Raw genomic sequence first — 20,679 nt, forward strand, 5'->3', positions numbered from 1 at the left:
GGGCAGGTTGGAAATGCCGTCAACAGTGATGGGAAACTCAGGGAGAGGGCAGGGTTTGGGAGGGAAGATAAGGAGTTCAGCCTTGGACATGTTGAGTTTTAGATGGTGGGCAGACATCCAGATGGAGATGTCCTGAAGGCAGAAGGAGATGTGAACCTGGAGGGAGGGAGAGAGAGCAGGGGCAGAGATGTAGATGTAGAGTCTTGGAAAGGAGTTTCTTTAAAGGCACAGAAAGGCTGGCCAGTTAGGGCGGGTGCTGCATGCCGAGGGGGACGGTACTCTCTGCCTCCTGCTCCCCTACCAGAAGAAGTAATTTATGTGTCAGTATTTTTGGAAAGCCTTTAATGTGTTCCTTTATGAACAGCCATTAAGTGTTCAGTGAAGCACAGAATGCCCAGGTTACGGCTGACTCTGCATCCTTTTTGACCTCAGCAGCTGAATTTGACAAAAAGCCAGAGATTGCAGATTTGAGGGTTTACGCATTCAAAATTAAAGAAAAAAATCAACGCTTAGAGTATTTTTCAATCAAAAATGTCCAAGTTAAAGAGGGACGATAGAGATAATCTTTAAAAACACATGACAACTTTGGAAACACCGAATTGTCAGGTGTTAATCTTTGTGGAACTATTCTCCCTCCGGAGTCACCCATAAACAAAGGTGGATGGCTTCTATTAATTCCCCATCCAGTAAATGGCCCATCTCAGGAAATATGGAAAGCCAGTTCTCCGCAGCAGTCACCACTACAGCCTGGCTTGTAAAGATTGAAAAAGACACACACACACACACATACACACACACATATGCACTTTAGAAAAATTCAGCAATAACTGTCAGCAATGTTGTTTCAAGTTCCCAATCAAAACTGCCCCAGCTATCACAGGTGTATTGCACTCTCCCAAGCACTTGGTACAGTGCTCTGCACACAGGAAGCACTCAGTAAATACGATTGAATGAAATATGGTTAAATGAAGTTAGAGGAAAGAAACTTTTATGTGGATGATGGGTTAGTTTTCCTCTGGAGCAGGAGTGGGAGGGGGAAATTTCATTCTGGTGAAGCCGTGGGTTGGAGGTAGTTCCAGACCCATATGGACCAAGTCCTTCAGTCCACAGCCCATGGCTCGTGCCCCATTACAACCGGACTCTTGGGTGATTCTGAATGATACCCAGGGATGGGAAAAGTAGAGGGAAGATACACAAGAATCCAACAAACAGATACTCCCCTGACCCAAACTGGCATCCGTATGACCTGGGAAAGTGGCTCTTGGCAAGACCTCCTTCTGGCCTTGGTTAACCCTTCTCCAAAAAGGGAATGAATCTTCCAGAGACGGGAGGAGGTCGAAAGAAGTACTGAGGCTTGGATTCTGATAAACTCAGATGAAACTACAAAGGGAGGTGAATTACCTTAAGGGGGCCGTGAAAGCGCAGGAGGAGAGGCTGAGCCAGAGGAGGGGCAGATAGAGAGTTCCCACCTCAGGTCATAATCAATCAATCAATCATATTTATTGAGCGCTCACTGTGTGCAGAGCACTGTACTAAGCATTTGGGAAGTACAAGTTGGCAACATATAGAGACAGTCCCTACCCAACAGTGGGCATAAAGCAGAGCATTCCTGAGTGGAACTGGAGCTAGGAACTGGAGTGCTGTTCCATACCTGTTCCAATAGACCAGGCCCGCCCTTTAATTTCCCACCCCATCCAGCCTGAACTTCCCTGATGAGGTAGAAAAAAAATTGTGGTATTTGTTCATTGCTTACTATGGCCCAAATACTGTACTAAGCGCTGGGGTGGATATAAGCAAAATCGGGTTGGGCACAGAACAAAACAGCGGTGGACTCCCTGCCTTCAGCGCCAACAAAAAGGCCCAGTTTAACGAGGTGAAGACTCGGACCTATTCAAAGGACCCTTTGGATTCCTCCAGGCAAGAGGATGTATCATCGCGGGGATGCCGGGCTCCCTGTTGGAATGATCACGAAACTCAATTCAGCCTCGGTGGTGATCTCGGGCAGAAACATCCTGTAGCCAATAACTTAGAATGCCACAGAAAAAGTAGGAGGGCATGTAAACAACGTAAATAATCCTGGTCCTCACCATTCCTGTTCTATGGCAAACTGTGGCCCAACCTCTAGACTCTAAGATCGTTGTGGGCAGGGAATGTATCTGTTTATTGTTGTTTCGTACTCTTCCAAGCACTTAGTACAGTGCTACACAGTAAGTGCTCAATAAATATGATTGAATGAATGAATGAACCCAGGCTCCCTCTCATGCTTTCCTTTGACTCACACCAAATGAAGTGGCATGGTCTAGTGGAAAGAGCCCAAGCCTCGGAGTCAGAAAGACCTGAGTTCTAATCCTCATTCCACCACTTGTCTGCTGTGTGACCTTGGGCAAGTCACTTAACTCCTCTGTGCCTCAGTTACCTCACCTGTAAAACAGGGATTAAAACTGAGAGCCCCATGAGGGCCACAGACTGTGTCCAACGTGGTTAGCTTGTATCTACCCTAGCACTTAGTTCAGTGCCTGGTACATAGTAAGAGCCTAACAAATACTACTGGAAATAGATAAATGACCTCATGCTTGGCCCGGGGAAGAGGTGAGTGAGGCAGGTTCAATTCCTGGAGGGAGATAGCAGAGCCCTTCAGCCAGGTAGACAAACAGGCAGGAAGTGTGATCTTCAAACCATGCTGGAGCCATCCCTGATATCCTCTCCTCTCCCCTCCCCACAGGTGGCCAGAAATCTCCTGCCAGGGTTTACCATCCTGGTCAGACAGTCAAGATTTGAGGGGGAGGCCTTTCACCCCCAAATGAAACCACAGGAGGATGGATGAGGTGTTCAGATGCCAAGCCAGCAGAGTAGACATGTCAGCCTTCTGTGGTGTCCAAGGCCTGACTCTCGCTTACAAGAAACAGCTGAGCCAGGAAGAAAGGCAGATAAAAACCAAGCAGGCCCATGATGGGACCGTCGATTCAGTTTGGATCTTCGGATCAGTGCTCCTGTACTTCAGTAGGCCCTGACCCCTCTATCTTCCGTGAAAGTCGCTTGACAGATCAGACTAGGTTTCAGAGTTAGAGCTGCATTTTCCCCTCCCCTCATTCCCACCACCAGACCTGGATCTGGCTTCAGTAATGAATGCGACAGGAAAGTCTCCGATCCACCCTGAGCCTGTTGACTGGTTTGCAAAATCTGCTATCTTCAAATACACTGTTGCATCTGACAATCCCAACTAGTCCCCTTCCTTGGTTCATTCAAGCTCCTTCATTTTCCCTCCACAATCCATGTGCCGTCACCAGTGTGGATTTTGGGGGGATTCTTGGTGTCACCCAAACTCTCCTGGGTGAGGCTCCACTATAAAACACCCCCCCTCCATATTGCTCCGCTGCAGAGGGCTGTGGTGGCTCTAACAGCCACTCTAGCACCTCAATAAATATTTTAATTTGCAAATATATCTATCTATCTAGATAGATAGATATAGATAGATGGATAGATATAGATAGATAGATATAGATATAGATAGATATAGATATAGATATATATCTATAGATATAGATAGATAGATAGATAGATAGATAGATAGATATATTTAATGGTATTTGTTAAACACTTACTATGTGCCAGGCAGTATACTAAGGGCTGGGGTAGATACTAGCTAATCAGGTTGGACACAATCCATGTCCCACAGTGGGACTCATCGTCTTAATCCCTATTTTACAGATGAGGTAACAGAGGCAGAGAAGTTTAGTGACTTACTTGCCTTAGGTCACACAACAGATGAGCTGTAGAGTCAGAATTAGAACCCAGGTCCCAGGCCTTTGCTCTACCCACTAGGTCACGCTACTTTGAAGTTGAACCACCTCATAAGCTCAAGAAACTAAATAAACATGTCAAGCAGCCAAAGCCAAGAAAGCTTTAATTTGAGTTTACTTTATTATTTGTAAATGTGAATTTTACAAAGCGTTTTACAATTAATGATCACATCATTTTTAATGGATTTTTCATCATATGAAAACAGCTATGAGCACACTTCAAACTCTTGGGGGTTTGTAGGTTTTTTGTTGTTTCTCTTTTCTAGTTACTGATATAGTGTGTCAGCCATGGCTATAAAATAACAGTCTTAACTATACAGAGTAACAGCACATAAATACTAGTGAATAATACACAAAAACAAAATCCAAAACATTTTTAAAAAGCTAGCAACTTTTGTGGCTGAAACATAACTCAGTGGTACTGTGAAATCTTTCTAACAGCACAGGAGCAATTTTTATCTCATCTTTTTTTTTTTTTAACAGTCATGAATTACAGTACTACTTAATACCCTAAACAGACTCTTTAAAAACAACCTTATACTTTAATGTCTCTTATTTCCAAACATTCTGTCCAAAGGATTAATGTTCTATTTGAATCAAGTGCCATCCAAATGTTCAAGTCAAAAATATTTATACATTTATACTTAGTTTTTTTTTCTTTTGTCTGCTAAAAATAGTATTGCAAGTTTTGGCTTTTTTTGACATAAAAACCACAATCATGTGCAAAATGCTAACAATGGAAGAGATTGATCAGAAACACGGCAAGCTTTTCCAATTTGAGTGCTTGAGACTTAAAGTTCCTCTCTTTTTCTTTTTTGGATTAAAAAATAAACCAACCAAAAAAAGCACTTTTTTTACTTTTAGAAACATCTTGTAACAAGCCCCAAATATCTCTGGTATGGTGATCTACGCACCACGAGCTTGCTTCCTGACATCAGGATGAATTTATACAGCAGGAACATTTTGAAACAGTAGTTAAAGCCCAAGACAGCTATGAACCCTCAATTTCGTGTTTAGAGTTTACTGCCAGCAGACCTATACTGGGGCTGTCTCTAGTTTCAGTTGGTTAATGGGCCATGGACCCTTCTCCCTTGCAGCAAGATATTTCCATAAAAATAAGCAATCTGAACAAAAGCTTAGCAGTAAAATGACCGGGGAGATCCGCTCGACCCTTACAGAAAGCATGTCTCGAATGTCATGGTCCCGTAGACATGTGTTACAAAGGGGAAGCAGTTCCAGTGTAGGGGCTGTTTGAGGAAGGTGATACTGCTGCTTGACACTGAATTTCTCCGTCACCTGTTGATGGACTCCCTCCCCCAGGCCAGGCGGGAATGACCAACTAACGGCAAAGAGCCTAGAGACCCCAGTGTCTGCTTGAAACTCCTTCGGGAAGGGAGATGGGGGAGATCCGAGGATCGTTTCCAGAAACTCCCGCTAGTCACAAGCCAGATCACGACACAGACACCTCGGAAGAGGATCTTGGATCCAGGACACATCCCCAGTTCCCATCCCCAACCTCCACCTTCCCCCACAGAGGGGGCCCGGACCCACACTCAGGGGTCTCTTTCCCAGTGTAAGACATTCCTCCCAGAGAAGGTCCCCCCCCACCACCGCATGAAGAAAAATGAAAAACGAAACACAGCTAAAATGTTATGGCACGGCAAGCCAGGTTCTTTATCCTTTATTCCATTCCAGGCTTTCAGAATCGAAACAATTGGAGATGATCAACAGAACACACTGTTGGAAAGGGTGGCGAGGCCCACGTTTATAGCGAGCGCGCTTGAAGACCACACGTATACATGAGCCTCACAGAGTCGTCTTCCTTCAGAGCCCAGAAGCCTCAACGAGGACGTTTCAGACAAACACCATCACAGGCTCAATCAATGAAATAAAACTCCAACCCCCTTTGCTCACCCGTGCTGTCTCCATGGCAGTCAAGGGGGTGGGGGGGTCACTGAAACGTTTCCAGGTGAGATTAGCAACAGTTAAGAAAACTACAGAGATTTCAAGTACAAAGCTACCCAACACACCTTGGGTCTTGACACACAGTCAGCGACATTTCTTTTTATTCTTAGTCATTCGTGCCTCTCACTAGTGGAGCGGGCCTTCGTCGGTTGTCTTCTACAGTCCCCGGTTAAACTGGAATCACACAGTATCCGACACGCGATGGATGGAAAGAAAAGCGTCCCAGTGCCACTATCATAAAGTACATCCAGAATCGGAACCAGGGTTCTGGGCTTTTGCCACTTTGGCACCCAGAGGAAGGTTTAGTTCTACACTACGGCAGCTACGTGTAACTTCAGCTCAAACTCTGTTCAGCTTTCTCTTTTTTTTTTTTGAAAAGGTGCTTGATATAATTTAGATATATTATATAATATATATTTATATGCATATTGCTAATAGTCAAGCATAAGAATAAAGGTGCAGACATGTCATAAATACTGAGATCTTTGCTCTACCGCATCTAGATGAATGCAATTTCACACTAACATGACAAAGCAGCCCCAAATTTCAATTGTTAATAGTGTCGTAAACAAAGAAGGAGAGGGGGGACATGGTCTTATTTTCTGGATCTGTTTTCCTTGGGAAAAATGGATCAAAAAACTCTAAGGCACTCAGGAAAGCCCCATTAAAACGCCAAGGACTGCTTCATGTTCACTTTACATTCAGTATCTTAAGGGATTCATTGTTTTCCTTAAAGGATACAATCATCATCCATATACATTTTCAAACATATCATTAATCCTCCACACACAGGAAACATTAGTGCAAAATGCTCCCCCCTTTCCCGAGAGAAAAGGAAAAGCTCAGGACCATTCACATTTTTTTTAAAGTTTTACCTACAGATCTTGCCTTCCTAAACCAAAAACACCAACGAAAAAAGTAAAAACAAAATAAAACAAGAATAAAACCACAAAAAACACAATACCCCACCCCCACCCCGACGCATAAACACCCCAGGAAAGTTGTGCTAAGTATAAAAATAGATCTATTTTCACCTCGTGCAACCAGCCCAGCCCTTCAGATGCCCCAGCCCCTCTCGCTCAGACGAAGACCACTGGCCTAGTTCCCCGTTGCCCCGGAGGTGCGGATCTGGGCCCGCTCCGATCCAAGGCCAACTCGGAACAACCGGTTCTAGATGACGGCCTCATCGGCCCAAATTCAAGAGCCAACTTGGGAGGAGGAGGGAGAGGGTGGGAAATTTTTTAGTTTGGGGAAGCTTTTCGTGTGATAAAGATTCTGCTCACTACAGGGCATCCCCTCCATCCTCTATCTACTATCCTCCCTCGGGACAGTGAGGAAAGCCGCGGTAATTTCAGGTTCACCAGCCCACTGGATCCTGATCAGCAGGGGGGAACTAAAAGAGCTGGAGGTCTGCTATGGCCACTTTGGTGGGCTGCGGAGGGGCCCACATCCACCCATGCTAGCTCCCAACCACACCCGAAGGTGCTCTACGATCTGGCCACTTATCTCCACACCCAGCTCTCAGTGAGGGGAGGAAAGGGGAGGAGGAGACAGGCCCCAATCCAGTGTCAAAAAGCACAGGGCCTCATGGGTTTCTCTGTTGGAACACAGCCCCAAATCAATCAATCGTATTTACTGAGCGCTTTCTGTGTGCAGAGCACTGTACTATCATGACGACTGACCTCACGACTGCCGCCCTGTGCCTCATCTCTCTTCTGCTGCTGTGGCTTTGGCCAGGCCAGGTGTGCATCAGTACATTATCTGTGATCCTTAGGCCAAAAACCCCCCACATGAATGATTCCTCCCTAAAAGTACCAGCAATGAGGTGACCGACTCATCGGTCTGAATGGCCAGTTTCCACACCTCGTCATTAGCCTCAACAGATCTTAACTACACACTAAGTCTCAAGCTCCATCCCTCGTTGTCCAGTGCCCCTAATACCCCACTATCCTCTCCTCCAGGAGGTCTTCTCTACCCTCTTTTCCCCTAGGGTAGACGACGGGGTCCTGAACTCAAGGGTAGGCCAACAAGGGTGGCCACCGCAATGTTACCGTGCCAACACTTGGTTTATTAGAATTTTAGCTTTTCCTTCAACATCCTACCCAAGAAGGGGGCAATGGAAAGAATTTTGTTTATAGGCAAGGCGGGGGGCGGATGGAAAATTTGTTTAAAATAAAAATAAAATATTTTGACAAGGATGGGAAAGATCTGCTTTTCTGTTGGCTAAGTCCTCACGGGGGTGTTTATCTTTTGCTTGTGGGTCTGCAAGGGGATCTGACAGAAGTGGCCCTTAGGTAGGTGTTGATGCCAGTTGTGGTTCTTGGGCCGATTTGAGGAAATGACATCAATGGGAAAGTACAGGGAGAGGGTAAGAGGCCACCAGCCCATGAACAGCGGAGTCCCAGCTCTGCAGAACTGGACTCGAGGCTCTGAGGCACAATAGCCTCTTGACTGAAATCTTGACAAACTCAATGCTGTTCAAAATGGAATGGGATAGGGGGAGGGCTGCATGGGTGGATTTTTAAATAATTACTAATATTTTTTATGCAAGGGCCAAGAAAAATGAGTTTGGAGAGTGGGAGGGGAAAAGAAGCCAGCAATTCTGTCAATAATGCCAACATTTCTTTCCAGGATGGGGGGGATAAACTGGAGACAGTTTGGAACTCAAACACATTCCCTACCCCAATGTGTTGAGAATTCAGAAACCTGAAAAGCAAAATGGGCGCTTCCTTTTTTTTTTTAACTGACCCTTTTGGGGCACTCTTCATCATCTAATTTACCATCATTAACTTTGAAAGCACACAATTAAAATGAGCCACAAGTTGGCCTCTCCCGACACCTTCTCAGTCGCTCCCCTTCCACTGGCTACGCTTTAAACTTTAAAGCATTCCAAACTCTACAGTATTAAGCACCCTTTTCTCACCAGCAAGCACCTGGCATTTCCCTTTTTAACATACACCACAGTCTTCCTGTTATTCACCCCAAAATTCCCGGACCGGCTTCCACCAGGCTACTTCAACTCGTCATCCCCTCCTCAATTAGTAGTACAACAGAATATGGAGTTAAATTTTTCAAAAAAAGTCTTAAGTAAAGCACACAGTGGAGAAATACAATTTCTATAGTGCATGTCAGACAGGCTTGTCTAAACCATCCCAAGTTCCCCGATAGGGCTGTCTTTGAGGGAAAGGTTTACTGTCACCTTGTGGAAGGTTTGGCTTCTTTCTGTGGGCTATTGTCATCTCCGAATGAGATTCTCAATTCAGCTCTAGACTCTCCGGTCCCCGACTTCGGCCGACTCTCGATCGCTGTCTCTTTGGGCACAGGTCCCCATCCGCATCCCAGTCTGCCCTGAACTCAAGGATCTCACCCCAAGACATGCCACTCTGGGCTGCTGCATCACTCTGCTGACTGCCTGAGGGCACCCAATGGAAAAGAGCCAAATGGTGGGGGCCCCTTCAGCAACCGGGAGCAATGGAAGACACCCCACCCATACGCCTCTCGTCCAACTTTCTCCTGTTCTGCTAGAGTGGTTCTAGTGGCCAGAGAACCCGGGGATCTTGGTTTTGGCCAAACCACTCAATGGCTGAGATTTCAGCCATTTCAGCTGAGATTTTTTGACTAATGTGAGGCGAGACTTCCATTCTTCCAAATGTCTCAAATTGGGAAATGGGTTGGGCTGTCTCTCAGATGGGGGGCAACAGAGAGAAAGGAAGAGAAACGAGATCCAGACAATTGCCCCCTTCCCCAAGAATGACCGGCACAGTCTGACCAGCAAGTCTGTGCTTGGTTTGCAGTGATTTGGTTCACTGGGGTGAAGGACGGGAAGGAGAAGAATTCCTCCCCTTTAAAGCTCCTTCAGAGACCCAAAGCTTATGGCACAGTCATGAAAAATTTTGTAAATGGAGAAAGCGAAAGAGAGAGCGGGGTGGGGGGGAAGAAAGAGTGAGACAGAGAGAATGGGACAGAGAAAAAAAGAATGAACTGGGGTTTCACTTTCATTCACTTGTTAGCAGAAAGAAAGAGGAACGTCATTGGAGCCTGTTCCAGTTAAAACTGGAGAAACAGCTCACCTCAGAGTTTAGCCACTTCCCTCCAAGACTGCTGTTCAAGTTAATCTCTAGGTTGGGCAAAGGCTGGGCATTCATTACAGCTGACTTCTGCTTTGTAACATGACTGACAGAAGAGCTGCTCTGCTTTCAGCATCACCACTTTTCCTCGGAAGATGAGGCGGGAAGCGTGCCCCTGGCCGAAGGGGAAAAGAGATGGGGGCTGGATAGGGGTGAAAAGGGGAGAGAAAGGCATGCCAGGATTTTAGAAGTCCCGGCAATGGGGGACTTCACCAAGGCAGCTCTGACGGTGTCCCTCTCCATGAAGATGGGCAGCAGGAACTGTGGCGGGAGCAGTTTGACAGGAAAGAAAACCCAGAGCATGCTTGGAGAAGGCTCCTGAGAGCCCCTTCCCCACCTCTACAGTGGCACTGCAACCAACCGACCTCAAGCTTAAAACTCAAGGGCCCTAAAGGGTTGGATCATTCCTAACAGCTGAGGAACAGCCAGTGTCAGGAACACCACTGAAATGATACTTTTCACTCAAGTGACGGTAAAACTTTTTGGTGAAGTAGTTAACAGTGGTTACTTTTGAACTGAAGAGGACACGGTGATGGACAAGGCCAGGGAGAGAAAGAGGCAAAATCACTACTCCTCTCTCTCGCCCTGCTTTTTAAAAGGAGAAAAAAAAAAGCTACAAGTTTTAAGACTAACCTCAGGAATATCAAAAAGGAGCCCAGTAACTTTTTCTTTATAGGTCGCCGTTGACCTAATCATTTACAGTATAACGAATGCGATTATTTCCTTCATAAATTTTTAAATACAAGCAGAATAAAAATCACATTTTTTTCAGGCAACAGTAGCAGTTCAGTAGGTAAGTGGATTGATCACATTTTTTTTGTATTAGTAATGCATGCAAGCAGCTTTAGTATTTAGATCCCTTATAAGTCACAACCGTGTTCTCGTTCTCTCTCTCTCTCTCGCTCTTTCTCTCTCTCTTTCTCTCTCTCACACTCTTTCTCTCTCTTCTTTTCTTTAAAGATCCTTACAAAGTCCCTCCATAAGTACCATCTTGTCTCCTCACCGGGGTTTCTGGCCTGCTCGTGTTGGCCGAACCTTGTTCGAAAGGCTGTGGAGGGCTTTGGGTATCCGAGGGCAGGGGCTCGGGGCCGGCGACCTCCTGGATGACGGTGCCGCCGGCCCCCTCCACCTCCTCGTTCTGTTCAAACGGCGGGTTGGCCCCGTTGCTCAGGTCTACATTGACCGCGTTAGTTCTCAGAGCCACAATGGTGCCGGTGTCGCTCCTCCGCTCTGCATAGATGCGCTGCTCAAAGACCTGAGCAGTGGTGGGCTGGAATTCGGGATCCAAGGGGACATTGGTCGTGGTGGCGCCCATGACAGTGCGGTACATCTCCATGCCCTCGGGGAGCATGGACTTGATCTTGGGGAGCCAGCGCTTGCGGACCCTGCGGGCGTTGGTGCACATGTCGGCGGCAATGACATTCATCTCGCTTTCCTTAAAGCTCGGAGCAAAATTCTGGCAATACACTGCAAAGACAGGGGAGACGTTTAGACCGAGAGTTCGGGACTATGCTACAGGAAGCAAACACCCAAACCCCACCTTTTATTTTATGGTACTTAAGCGCTTACTATGTACTAGGCACTGTTCTAAGCACGGGGGGTAGATACAAGGTAATTGGACTGGGCACAGTCCATGTCCCACGTGGGTCTCACAGTCTTAACCCCCACTTTACAGATGAGGTAACTGAGGCACCGAGAAGTTACGTGACTTGCCCAAGGTCATACAGCAGACAGGTGGAGGAGGCAGAATTAGAGCTCAGGTCCTTCTGACTCCTAGGCCCCTGTTCTCTCCACTAAGACATGAACACTGCAGGGTTTGTGCAGTCTAATTCCAGCATCGGACCGAGTTCAGATCAGAACTCCACCCTACCAATTTAGGATAGGGTAATCTGCTCCTGGGCAGTTTGGGGATTGCTTGTATTCCTGCTTCTCCTCCTGCCGCCTCGCACTGGGGAGCTATTTCACTGTTCATCGGGACCTCCACTGGGGCAAGAGGGAGGGGAAAGGAGTAGTGGGAGGGGAAGGAGAAGGCAAAAGGCAAATCAGTCGGAGTCGCTTCTGTTTAGCACTTCTTGAGAAGGTCAGGGTGGAGGGATGTTGAGACTATTAAGTTGAAAGCAAGTTTGGGGTTTTTCTGGGGATTTAACTCCTCCGTCATGGACCTCTCCCCCATTAAGGCTTTGCTAATTGTTGGCTGCCCTAATTACACGATTTGGGGGGGGGGGGAGGTCCTTAAAAAGCACCATCTGCTCCAATGACTTATCCTTAATTCACAAGTCATAAGGCTGGTTGATAACCGGCCTTATGTACAAGTGGGGACAAAAGGGTGGAGGACAACAGGGGGGATAAAATGAGAAGTTACCACTAACATCTCTCCCAGAGATCAGCTTAGGCAGAGAGCTTCAGGTTTCACCCTTCATTCACCACTCCCTCAGCTCCACAGCACTTATTTAACCTAACCATAATTTATTTATATTAATGTCTATCTCTCCCCTCTAGACTGTAAGCTGCTTGGGACAGGGAACGTGCCTACAAATTCTACTGTATTGTTCTTTCCTAAGTGCTTAGTACAATGCTCTGCACACAGTAAGCACTCAATAAATAATTTCAGTGTATTGTATCTAGACAGTGGAATGAAGAGCCATCATCAACCTTGATAAATGTTCTAATTCATGATGAGCTCCGATGCCTCCATAAGGGCAAATTACCTGGTTGGAAAAATTAGTCAATTTCCTCACCCCTTCACCCCATCTCCCAGTGGATTCAATTCCCATCCCAGAAAAGATAGTACTTTCCAAGTTACTATTGGAACATACTGCTTGGGAAAATCAGTTGATGGAGGCCAAGCACTCTGTTAAATGGCAAAATTGAAGGGCCTTTCAATCAATCAATCAATCACTGGCATTTATTGAGAGGTTACTATGTGCAGAACACTGTACTAATCACTTGGGAGAATACAACAATTAGCCGACACATTCTCTACTCATAATGAGCTTACAGTTTAGAGCATTATTCAAAAACATTATTTAGGGAAATATTGACCACTGGTGGTATAGGCTGAGATGTGGCAGCCAAAAGGTGAGAATCAAGACATGGATCCAATGTGCATCAGCCAATTTATTCTGCCTTAAAAAGTATGGTGGGGGGGAGGAGGGGAGAAAGCCGTCTACCAAGCACAGCTCATTTTTGGATTGTGTATCGTCCAGGAATAAGAGAGTAAAGACGACGAAGCAGATGGCAAGAACTGAAAATAACCTCCAAATGTAAATATGGGGTTTGTTCAAAAAGGAAAATTAAATCTATTTCACATATTAAAATAGTTTCACAGCTGAAACCATCGAGCTTGGAAATTCACCAAAAGAGTTAACACCTAGAGACCTTGCTTCTGAAACTGCTCTTTTATCATTTTCTCTTTTTTACTTTTCTGCAAATTAATGCTTAGCACACACCCCAGAAAAGTCACATTTGAGATAATGGAATTGGTAATGGCTGACCTTTCAACAGCATTCGATGCAGGACCGCTAGCCTTTCGACCAGAGCCTGTGCATTTTATATCCCCCTTGAGGACTTTCTCCAAGGGATTGGCTACTAAAAAGTTCTTAACAGGGAAAATCAAAAGAAGGGAAGTAGAAAATAATAGCCTACCAAACGCTTACATCTGAACTAAAAAGTCTGAATAATATCTTGTATTTGCTGAATGCTTTCATTTTTCCAAAGCAACTTCCATAAATGATCTCATTTGAGTCTCACAACATCCCTGTAATCAATCAACCAGTGGTATTTATTGAGTGCTACCATATGCAGAGCACTGTACTAAGCGCTTGGGAGAGTACAGTACAACAGAATTAGCGGACACGTTCCCTGCCCATGATGAGGACTAGAAGTGCCTGTAAAGTAGGCATCACCATCCCCAGCTTAAACGGGAGAAAACTAGACAGGTTAAGTCTGCACACAATAATCACCCATTGAATACAACTAAGTGACTTGTCCAGGGTCACAAAGCATATCACAGCAGAAATGAGGATTTATAATAAGAATCCTTTATAAAAACTAAGGCCAAATCAATGTCATCCAAGAAGAGAAACACCATCCATCCAGCCCAAGATTCTCTCTTCAAAAATAGTGGAACCAAAGGTGCTTCAAAGAGCAGTGTGATGGTTGCTGTTTTTACCTCCTCAAGGAAACAGAAACTCAAGACTCCAGTGACCCAACTCACTCAAATGGGAATTCTTAGCAAGCAAAGACTTTTTGAAAGGCTTTATTTTGCTCCACCACAGCTCGGTCTTTACTGTTTTGATTTCTTTTTAACTCTCCCCGCCAGTTCTAGTGCCAAACGTAACTCTCTGCCCCTCCTTACGTTTCACGGCATTTAGGACTCGGCTATCCAAGGGTTTCCGACTGGGATCACTGGTGGAGGAACGGATTCCAGTACCACAGCTGTTGGCCAGGGTGTTCCTGTGAGAGGAGAGGGAAGAAGCGTAAGTGAGGCTGGAGATAGGTGGCCCCAAGGGACTATGTGGGACAACTTTATCTTTCTTCCCTAGGACAGTCATATGAGGGGAGTTATCTTTAAGAACAAACTGTGTTGGTGCCCAAAAGAACCAGACGATAACCACCCCCTTCCTCCCTCTTCCCCCCGGGGCCATACCTCCCTCTCCCATTTTCTCGACTTGTAGCAAGACATACCGATCAAAGAATGTAGCCAGAAGACGCCTCAGTAAAACTTTGTGCTTCACCCCAGCACAGAGGTGACAGTTCATCAGTTGGCCCCGGGTGATGTAGACACCTGAACCTACAACCAATCAAAGCCCGGAAGGTGAAATGTGCTGCTTCCTCTCCTAGGAACCTGCTCTTCCACCCCAGCTGTTAATTCTAGGTAAGAAAACACTGCTACATGTCAGAACAGAGCAACACCAGGGGATACAGTGCAGGCTCTAAACTTCCAGAGAACACAACTGCAGCAGCTCAAAGATGGTGAGCAGGAAATCGTAGGAGCTGGAGTGGAGCCTTAAAGAAAGACTTTCTCCAATATTCCTTCCTCTGTCTCCATCCCAGAGCATTGAACAGGCTGCCTTGTCTGCTGCTTTCCCATTCCACATGCCTCCCTTCTGAGGTATACAGAGAGAAGAAACGCTTTCATCTATCCACACCTGCCAATCAGACCAAGTCCAAGTCCAGAGAAGCAGTGGATAGAGCGTGGGCCTGAGAGCCAAAAGGACCTGGGTCATAATCCTGGGTCTGCCATTTTTCTGCTGTGTGATCTTAGGGAAGTTGCTTAGCTTCTCTGTCTCAGTTACCTCATCTGCAAAATGGGGATTAAGGCAGATGTGGGGCATGGACTGTGTCCAACCTGATTTGTTTGTATCTACCCCAGAGCTTAGTTCAGTGCCTGGCACATAGTATGTGTTTAACAGTCCAGCAAGAGATTGGTTCAGGCCACCAATTCACTCTGGCTTTTTTTAAGCTTTAAAAGAGGCTACTTAGAGGGGAAAGGGAGATTTTTCTTATTTTCAAACAATCAATCATATTTATTGAGTACTTGCTATATGTAGAGCACTGTATTAAGAGCTTGGTAGAGTAAAAGACAACACAATTAGGAGACACGTTCCCTGCCCATAGTGAGCTTACAGTCTATATGGGGAGACAGGCATTAATATGAATGTCATTTTTAATACATAATTTAAAGATACATATATAAGTGTTGTAGGGTTGGGTGAGGTGAATATCAAGTGTCCAAAGGTCATAGATTGAGGTGCGTAGACAACAAAGAGGGAGAGCAAGTCATGGAAAAGAGGGCTTAATCAGGGAAGGCCTTTTGGAAGAGATGGGACCTTAGTAACGCTTTCAATGCGCAGAAAGTGGTGGTCTGACCTAGATGGAAAAGGGAGGGAGTTCCAGGTTAGTAGGAAGATGTGGGAAAGGGATCGTCAGTGACGTAGATGGGATCGGGGCACAGCTGGTGCTGGAGGACTCGCGTGGGTAGGCTGGGCTGTAGTAGGAGATTAGTGAGGAGAGGTACGGTGGAGTGAGCTGACTGAGTGCTTTAAAGCCAATGGTGAGAAGCTTCTGTTTGATGCGGAGGTGGATGGGCAGCCATTAGAAGTGGATAGGCAGACCTTGGGATGAGGGGAGAGAAGGGTGAGCAGGTTAAAAAAGGGAAAAGGAAAGCTGGTAAATTATCCGTACAACTTGCAAGGCTGCAGTGGGTTTTCTGAGAGGACTTTCAGGAAGATGAGCACAAGGCCTTGTGCTTTTCAGTAGTGAGGAAGTTGGTTTCTTGTACATTTTCATTCATTCACTCAATTGTATTTATTGAGCACTTACTGTGTGCAGAGCACTGTACGAAGCGCTTGGGAAGTACAAATTGGCAACATATATACATGAAAGGAGTTGAGCTGGTTGGGTTAATGGACCCTCGTGGAAAAAGGAAAAAATAGCATGGTCTAAGAGGAGCAGTGTGGCCTCATGGACAGAGTATGGGCCCGGGAATCAGAAAGACCTTGGTTCTAATCCCAGCTCCACTACATGTCTGCTGTTATGACCCCAATTGGGCAAGTCACTTAACTTCTCTGTGCCTCAGTTACCTCATCTGTAAAATGGGGATTGAGACTGTGAGTCCCATGTGGAACATGGACTGTAATAATAATAATGGCATTTGTTAAGCAACTTGATTAGCTTCTATCTACCCAGTGCTTAGAACAATGTCTGGCACATAGTAAACTTTTAAATACCATTAAAAAAACACAATTTCTACATTTAAAAATGATCCCAGATGGTTATAAAACTACCTCCAAGGTGGCTTGCACTTTATACCCATAGGTTTCTGAGAACTGAAACTTATTACTGCAAGTCTGAGGCTTCATTTCCGAACCTAGAAAGTGGGCTTGTGTGGCTCTGCCTAAGTGGGTAGGTGAAGCATTTGAGCTGCAGTTCTCTCCATTAAAAACCGACAATAATAATAATAATAATAATAATAATAATTATAATAATTATAATGATAATAATAATAAAGTGACATAGCAGATCAGCTATCTGGAATCACAGAAGTCTAGGTTCTTATGTAGGGAAAAATGAAAACAAACCCAATCTACAAATCACTTCCAGAAATCAATGACAGTGCTTTGTGCATTAAAAGAGCAAAGCCAGTCCAGTCTTGAGTATCTCAATCTCCTCCCAGAGGGGCAGGGAGAGCACAACCCAGCCAATCCACCAGCTTTTCCTAGGTCCATCTGGGATAAACTAGATAAAATGGGGAAGAAGGGCACCATCCTGTCTGGGGCTGGACTGTCACGAGGCGATTAGTATCTCCTCTCCACCACTCCCTAGTTGCAGAAGATAAATTGGGGGGCGGTGGGGAGAAAAAAGAGCAAGCCAGGGCTACCCTGGGATTTCTAACCTTACTAGTCCTTATCAGATACCCAACACTCTACCTGTCCATCTGTTCTACCTGTAATAATTTCAAGCTTCTGGTAGCTTCCCCCAAAAGAATCTGCTGAAGTTTCCTGAATCAATCTTGCCAGGCAAAATATGAAAAGCAAAAATCAGTGAATTGAGGCTACTAAACTTTTACTAAGGAAATTTTCCAAGCACTCCAAAACAGGAACCTATGTCCTTTTCACTGAATTTGCAACGGTAATTAGCTTTCGACTGTTTCTCTGGTAACAGTATTTTCCGAGATAAAGCTCCCCGAGTGAGAGCCAGACATTGCCGAGGGTAACTTTGCTTTAATAAATAAAAAATAAGCCAGGAAGCTGTTATCAGTTAAAAAGATATTAATCTACTTTTTACAGATTGAAAAATGTAAATCAAACACGAGATGCCTCCAGTCAATTTACAGCTCTCACTGTGAAAATAACTGGCTCCACAATTTTTTTAATACAAAAAACGCCTCTCACAAATGACAAAATGTAAACGACCACTGAATGAATATTCCAAGTGGGAAATAGAGCCTATAATTTCAGGCAACATTTAAGGGGGTGCTTGAAAGGCCAGAATCCGAGACACCGAAAGACTGGAAAATTTAGGACTATCTCTAGTTTTAGGAAGCATCTATCAGGGGGTTCTTGGTACGTTAGGAACATAAAAGAGCTTTCAGTGCTTCCTTGGATTGGTACTGTTCTACCCATTTTACAGATGTATATAAAGTGAGGCAGTAAGGCTGTAGCAGAGAATTAATACTGTCCATTACAGAAGAGTCAAGATTTTAATATGACCCTGCCGTCAATGCAAGAGATAAAGCCATCGCATCTAAAAATCTAATAGCTAAACCAAGTAGGTCAACTCTTGGCAACTAAAATGAACCCACAAAAAAAAAATGCATTTGGAAAGATTTCAGGTGAATCCTGAAAATAGGTGAGACACTGGTAAAGTTTTGGTATAAAACATGGCTTTTTTCTTTTTTCATCAAATTCCTAAATCTGGGCTTGTTGTTAGATGAAACCCAAAGCCATTACCCTGCAAATGCTGTAATTTGATGCTTTAGAGGAAAAAAAAAAACCCCTTAAAAATATACACCATGTTTTTATCCACGACCTAAATTAAAATACAATTGTGATGCAGCCCCACACCAATCAGGAAGAATGCAAGCTGAGGAAATTCAATTAAAATGCTAAATTAATTCAATTGAATAACTCCTCTTAATGACACATTCTTCTAAAAGGAAATTAAGGGGAAATTTAAGATGTTCTATCTTTTTTTTTTGACTGATTGGTGATGAGTACATTGTTCATAGCTCTGAAAAGGGAAAAAAATGAAAAGTTGCATACAATATAGAAGCTTATAAATAAGGGCTTCCCCCTTCCTTCTAAATTTTGGTTTAATAGTATATATGGGGAGTCCAAGAAGAAAGTGTCTTAAAACACCAGATCATTAATTCTTTCCTTACCTGCAACCAATTCTAGCTTCTCTCCAGGGTCTCCCTCAGAGTAGAGCTTGGGGTGGCAGCGGTAGCCAATCTGGCTGATGAGACTTGCTGGCAGGGCCACCAGATCTCTCCGAATCAGCACACAGGACCGGCTCTCTAAAGGAATCTGCTCTGGCTTTTCTTGTACTGAGTGGAAGAAAAAAAGAAAAAAAAAGGGGGGGGAGAGAGAGTCATTCAATCAATCAATCATTGCTATTTATTGAGCCCCACTGTGGGTCGAGCACCATTCTAAATGCTTGGGAGAGTACAATACAATTGAGTTTTACCAGGATCATACTGAGGAAAAAACATCCCAGTGAACTTACTCTGTCACCCTCAGTATCGCCCACCATGTTCATGAGAAGAGGCCACTGGCCCTTACGGTGGCCTTCACCTGTAGATGGATGGGTCCTGGAGGGAAGTAGCAATGGTACCCATGGTAGACTGGACCCAACTGGAAGATAACAAGATTGGGAATTCCTAGTTGCTCATGGAGGAGAAAGATGGGGGAGTAGGGAGGAAGTAGTGGGGAATTTGGGGTCCCTTCAATTGAATATACTGCAAACCGGTATGCTGGGGTGGACTTCAATGCAGAGGCTTCATTTTAAAAGGGAGAAGGCCACCTGCCAGAATGCCCACACATTCAGCACATGTACTGTGAGAAATCCTCCCTCTTTCATTCATTCATTCAGTTGTATTTATTGAGCGCTTACTGTGTGCAGAGCACTGTACTAAGCGCTTGGGAAGTACAAGTCGGCACCATATAGAGATGGTCCCTACCCAACAAGGGGCTCACAGTCTAGAAGCGGGACAAAGCATTCGCCTGATGCTTCATTGTACACCTAATCTCTTCCTGGTAATACTGCCCTGTCAATAGCTGCCTTATAATCAGAAAGGGAAAGAAACAGGTGTAAGGGACAGGGAGATGGGAATGACAGGAGAGAAAGGAATAGAAAAGGAAAAGTGGAGAGGACTGAGCTGGCGGGCTAAGTCTCAGCTCCTCAGTCTAGAATCACCCTGAAATATCAAAGCCAGTCAATTCTGAGGCAATGGAGAAAAGGGTTGTTTTCTCCTCACCGTTTAACAAAACAGGCCAGCTGCTCCTCAGAAAGCACTGTCAGATATTCTCAAATGAGCTTCTCAAGAAGAGTTGGGCTAAGGACTCATGGTTAGCAGCCATGCCAATTAACACATGTCTCAATGAAATGAAGCCAGACTTAAAGAAAATCAGGCAGTGGGCCTGAAAGAAATGTACTACTTCCTGCCTCTTCTCTCCACTGTGATAGTAGGGGAATTCTGTGTGTGTCTGCTGCAGGCAGACGGGGATGCTTCTTTAGCTTAGTTTGGTATGGGAGCTGTGAGAATGGGTTAGATATTGGTTAATGTGGGCAGGGACTGCAGGGAGGGAAATAGTTATCTGACTTTATACTGGGGAGTCCAGTTTTTAATGGCATCTGCTGCCAGTCCAGTATGGATATGGCTCTGGATGCTCTTATGTCCACTGCTTTTAAGTGCTCGGCCTCCATCCCCTGACCCCTGGAGCTCTTGCCACCGAGTTCCCTGACTCGGAAGCAGTGCCCGGGTCCAGAGGGATCCAAAGGTCTCTGGGAAAGCAGAGGGATCAGGTGGTTTCCCCCCACCAGAGGAACGCCCTAGGTTGGGGTGGCTCCGAATGGAGGTGGTGTTTCCTGTTGTGTGTCTGGTGTAACACAGGTGGCATTTCAGTGGTGTGATGCCTATGGCGTCTCCTTGCCAGGTGTCCACAAGGGCTATTTGAGGCTTCTGTAGCCGGGACCAAAGTCAAACTACCACATTCATGAAAATGGCCACTTACCTATTCACCTGGGCAAGTAGCCTTTTTTGTCAGGAGGGGGGGGGGGGGGAA

General features: G+C 45.2%; 1 protein-coding gene across 3 annotated transcripts in view; it reads right to left on the reverse strand.

Moving 5' to 3' along the window:
• Positions 1–3,902: 3,902 nt before the first annotated feature.
• Positions 3,903–20,679, reverse strand: part of NACC2 (NACC family member 2) — a 113,643-nt gene continuing 96,866 nt past the window's right edge. For all 3 annotated transcript variants that reach the window (XM_038744491.1, XM_038744493.1, XM_038744492.1), the window contains exons 3-6: positions 18,777–18,941; positions 14,579–14,684; positions 14,250–14,347; positions 3,903–11,359 (exon numbers count right to left, since the gene is read on the reverse strand). In XM_038744491.1, the coding sequence (XP_038600419.1) occupies positions 10,857–11,359; positions 14,250–14,347; positions 14,579–14,684; positions 18,777–18,941 (872 nt within the window). In that variant the 3' untranslated portion in view covers positions 3,903–10,856. The remainder of the gene's footprint in view (positions 11,360–14,249; positions 14,348–14,578; positions 14,685–18,776; positions 18,942–20,679) is intronic.

The sequence above is a fragment of the Tachyglossus aculeatus genome, chromosome 4 (genome assembly GCF_015852505.1).
Source record: "Tachyglossus aculeatus isolate mTacAcu1 chromosome 4, mTacAcu1.pri, whole genome shotgun sequence".
Lineage (NCBI taxonomy): Eukaryota > Metazoa > Chordata > Mammalia > Monotremata > Tachyglossidae > Tachyglossus > Tachyglossus aculeatus.